Source organism: Syngnathus acus, chromosome 6 (genome assembly GCF_901709675.1).
Source record: "Syngnathus acus chromosome 6, fSynAcu1.2, whole genome shotgun sequence".
Lineage (NCBI taxonomy): Eukaryota > Metazoa > Chordata > Actinopteri > Syngnathiformes > Syngnathidae > Syngnathus > Syngnathus acus.
Window position 1 is genome coordinate 3338556 of NC_051092.1, and position 4446 is coordinate 3343001.

At 40.1% G+C, this 4446-nt stretch overlaps 1 protein-coding gene across 1 annotated transcript; it reads right to left on the bottom strand.

Moving 5' to 3' along the window:
- Window positions 1-525: 525 nt before the first annotated feature.
- On the bottom strand, window positions 526-4099 carry adm2b (adrenomedullin 2b). The gene is made up of 2 exons (XM_037254417.1): window positions 3680-4099; window positions 526-1025 (listed from the first exon to the last, which is right to left on the bottom strand). The coding sequence occupies exons 1-2, from the start codon at window positions 3784-3786 to the stop codon at window positions 677-679; spliced, it is 456 nt and encodes a 151-aa protein (XP_037110312.1). The 5' UTR covers window positions 3787-4099; the 3' UTR covers window positions 526-676.
- Between the last annotated feature and the right edge of the window lie 347 nt (window positions 4100-4446).

Here is a 4446-nt window from a genome sequence, read left to right on the forward strand (position 1 = left end):
TGGTTGGAAGTGCACGAGTTGTTCTTTTGGCCGTTTGTGGTTGTTTTTTTGTGGTCGGGTTGTCCTTTGGTCTCCTCTTGAGGCACTTATTTATTGACAGTAGGGTCAAAGGATAATGTCAAAAGTAAGCGTAACCTCTTCCAAGCATAAAAAACATTTTGATCCTTATTTAGTTTGTGAATTATGATGCAGTTGGGTTCAAATGGGGACGATGGAAAAAGCTTGCCATGTGGCACTTGTCATGGTTAGTTATCGTTCAAGTTCTTTAAAAGAAACCAAAGTTCTTCCTACAGTTATAATTTTACAGAAAGTACTGTATTGTACATTAACACAAAAAAAAAGTACACTTTCCAGCAATGTGGGACAATGGATAGTAAAGTGAACATTGCTGCCACCAACAGGGGTGAAGAAAAACAGCGCCACCTGTTGTTATTTTTAAAAACATTTGCGCTCAAGGGCCTTGTTTGATATTTCAAAATAAACAAGTGGGCTATGCCATTTGTAAATGGGGTTAAAACTCAATAAACTGGTAACAAAATATGAGTTATGCTCGTTTTTAATGTTTTCATAAATAACTTAAATAGCATTTCCTAAAAGTGGTTAAATGTACTGCGTGTAAAATGGTTTAACAATACTAATGCAAAATGTATAGAAAAGCAAAGGGATGACATAAATGTCAGCCGTAGCTGTGAGGACTCCGAGGATTGATGGGGGAGGAGTCTTCCCTGCCGCTGCGTCCAATCAGCTGGTAGAGGCGATGGCTGAGGTTCTGCACCTGACAGGTGCCCAGGACGCAGCCTGCCCTCATCAGCTGCCCGCGGGCCCTCCGGGCGTAGGTGTGGCGACGCCCTCGGGACCGTCCCGGTGCGCCCGGCCACACTTCAAACCACTTAGATGGCGGCTTCTTTGTTATAAAGACCGGCCAGACAAAACGTCTCTCTGCCAGAGCGATGGCGTCGTCGAGGGCCGGGGCATAATCAGGCGTCGGTGGCATCATGGAAGAAGGTGTCATGTGTTTGGAGGATCTGCAAAAAAAAAAGAAGTTTTTTTTTCTTTTTCACGGTGCCGGAGGGCGACCATACAAATGCAAAATGTCACTCGTAAGTGTCATGTGGAAAATGTTAAATTCAACATCATCAGTTGCACCAGTTTCACCCAACGACACTTACGATCGAGATGTATCATTTTAACGATACTGCTTTGATACCAATTACTACTTTCCTATTAGGCAAGCCACCAACCATTTTGTAGCATTTTGGGAAGTTACAGAAAGAGCACAAAAATAAGTCTTTGGGTAATAACAGAGAATGGGCGGGGTCTCACTGTAAGCGACCACGATGACATCTTCCTCGCCTCAACCATCGTCACGAGGCCTGTGCTCGTTTCATCAAATCAAAACTTGCGGTCTATGCTGCTATAGCCGAGAATCCATTTTACTAGTTAATCGGTGAAGGAATTCAATTGTTGCGCAAGAAGGGACCAAAAAAAAGCACCACTTCCTCTTAAGAGGGAATTGAAAGTGCTTTTCTTCTCACCTCACTGTTGTCTCGCCTAGCTGAGATCATCACAATAGCCTGAACCTTTTTTCTTTGCATTTTTGGATTTCACAGAGGTCAAGGAGAATAACTCGTTTGTGAGGCTCAAAAAAATGGTGACTCTCAGTTTGAAGAGTTGAGTACATTTGTGAATCGTTTAAAGGGGAAATGTAATGAAAAGTCAAAGCAGAGCTGCAGTGTTGTTGGATACGTATTAGCTTAGCATTACATGCAAAACATGCTCGATTGGTTGAGAAAATGTTTGTCAACATGGTGTCGCTTTTAATTACAGCGCAGATTCCAATTTACAGTCAAATTTGAATTGTTTGTTTTAGTGTGAAAATAGCGCCAACCTGTTTGAAAGCTTTATCCTCTAAGAAATCCTGACTGGTATTCTGATCTTTCTTTTCTGGCTGCAAACTTTGGTACTTACCACCAAAATGCAACCACAAACAAAATTCAAGTGTATTTTTCCCGTCATGGAAAAAAAGAAATCTCACTATTAACTGACTTTAATGATACCAATAAATCCCAAATAAATGTTTGGTCTTCTTTTGCAAATAGTGCTCTAAATAAGAAACAAACGGTGCTTTCTTCAGGCTGTTTGGTAAATATAAAAAAAGAAAAAGAAAGAAACATTGCATATTTAAACTAAATAACCCCCAAAGGTTCCTCATTTTCCTGGTAACACTCCATCCTCTGTCACGGTCCTTAATTACGAGAAGATACATCCATGTTTGACTTTTTTTTTTACCTTCAACTATACTTGTTGCCAGTGACGGTATTGTGTAAAATCCGTCACGCTCACTTCTATCCTCCACTTTCCCACCAGCCGCTGTTCTTTAGTGGACCCCCTACTGTGCAAACTTTTATGAAACTCATTTTTTCTCCCTCCCTTATGTAATAGTTTGAGAATAAGGTCTCACCTTGCAACATTCAAAAATAAAGCAGGAACAGATTTTTTAAAAGATGTAAATATGCTCCTTTTCAATAATTATTGCTCATCGATGACAAAAAGTAAGTTGGCGTCTACCTCATCTCACCAGGGGGCTTTTTTTTTTCTTTTTTTATAAATACTGCTAGACGGCCCCTCACAAAGCACATGTGTCCTTGTCCCAAATCCCGTTAAATCTCCCTCACCTCCGTCTCACCTCTGGGCCGCTGAAAGTAATGACCTCATTCCTCATGCTCCATTGTATTCCCTGAGAAACTATTGTTATTATTATTTTTACAATCTGTTGATTATATCCCAGTGGCCATCTTTGTTTACATTATAAGACAAGTACTGTAAATACCCTCGCATGTGAGCAACCATTGTCACGATCCACTTTAAATTGAAGAGGACAAAAAGTCAAATACAAAATGAGATCAGTCGTAAGGAGCAGCTGTAGACCACAACTCACACCCAGACACTCACTCGCAGATCTTCCAACTCGAGGCCAACTTCCCGTGTCACTAGGCCATGCAGTACTCGAAGCAAAATGTTATTTATTTCTCTATTTATTCATTTAATTAATTAATACATAAAACATTGATTCAAAGTTCATCCAGATAAAAAGACAAGTCACATTTATAAAAACTTTGAAAATATATATATATTTTTAAAAAAGGACCGTCATATAAAGGCAAGTTCGTCTTTAAATTGCCTGATTATAAATGCTTATAAAATATATAATACTACTTCCTGTGCTATACTATTTTACTCCTTTAGTTTTTGGAATACAGCTCCTGCTTTTTAGTTCATACATTAAACTCCAAGAGATAATTAAAATCATCCAGAAAATAATTATGTGAAAAGATTTCTTTTGTTTCGTCACAAATATAAATGAGGCACAATTAGAGGAACAATGTTTGGGGTCCTCACTCACAACCCCGGTAGACGAGAACTGCGCAGGTAAAAAAAAAAGTCTTTACTCAAACTCTAATCAAAGAAACTAGATTTAATATTTAAAAAAACACGTTAACTAAGAAAAGCTATTAAAACAAAACGATGTAATATTAGTTCCGAATTGATCGTGATTAATTTCGTTTTCTCGTCGCAGCTAGGTGCGCATTTAATTGACCAAAACAAATGGTGTCTTATCGTCGTCATTGCTACCTCTCAAGCACTTTTATGGCCAATTGTAAGCAATGACCCGTCCTACCTGTGTCTGGCAGTCTGGAGGTTCTGGTTGAACAGCGCTCGAGTCTGGATTTCCAATGGCAGTAGAGCGAAAACAAGGCACGTCCACGCCTGCAGCAGCGCGCACATGACGGTGCAACGGAGTCGCAAGAGCCGCTTTATCGCGCAGGAGCAAGGTTTGTTTAAAGCCTCAGATTGTGCAGGAAAAATAGCAGAAACGATCCCCTGAGTGAGTTATACTTTGAGGAATGTCTTGAATTTAAACCTGTGTCGTCTTCTCAGTAGATGACAAGTGCTCTTTTGAGGGGGGAGCATTTGGGTTTCTTGCTTGGAAAGTCAGATTGAGGAGGGAACAAGAGGATGAGGAGTGAGGAGGAGGAGGAAGGCTCACTGTGTCCTACAAAAATCCTTTAGATAACACCAATACAAGATTACCAGCGTCATAACGGTGCATTGAAAAACCGCTACAAAATGAAAATATAGACTTTGGGTAATCAATTAGTACAGTTTAAAGAAACATTCAAATTTTGGTTACAGGCGAGGCCAGCCGAGAATTGCCTCACCAGCGCTGCCACCAATCCCCAAGTTTAATGTCTTCAGGCCTCCAAATGTTCAGCGAAAGTGAAAATGACTCCATAAACTCCTCATAAAAAGGCCTGACCCATAAAATAGGAAGATTGGAGAATCGACTCCTATTTATTTATGAGAGTGACAAAAAAGTAGTTTCCCATTCAACGTTTTAGTAGTGAAAGGACGACGGGGGTGACAAGCTGAGACTGTGAAGCAGAT

Excerpts from the sequence above, each read along its gene's own strand:
- adm2b (XM_037254417.1), bottom strand. The coding sequence starts at position 3,786 with ATGTGCGCGCTGCTGCAGGCGTGGACGTGCCTTGTTTTCGCTCTACTG. Across the intron at positions 1,026-3,679 it reads CTCCAGACTGCCAGACACAG|ATCCTCCAAACACATGACAC; the intron begins GTAGGACGGGTC and ends TTTTTTTTGCAG.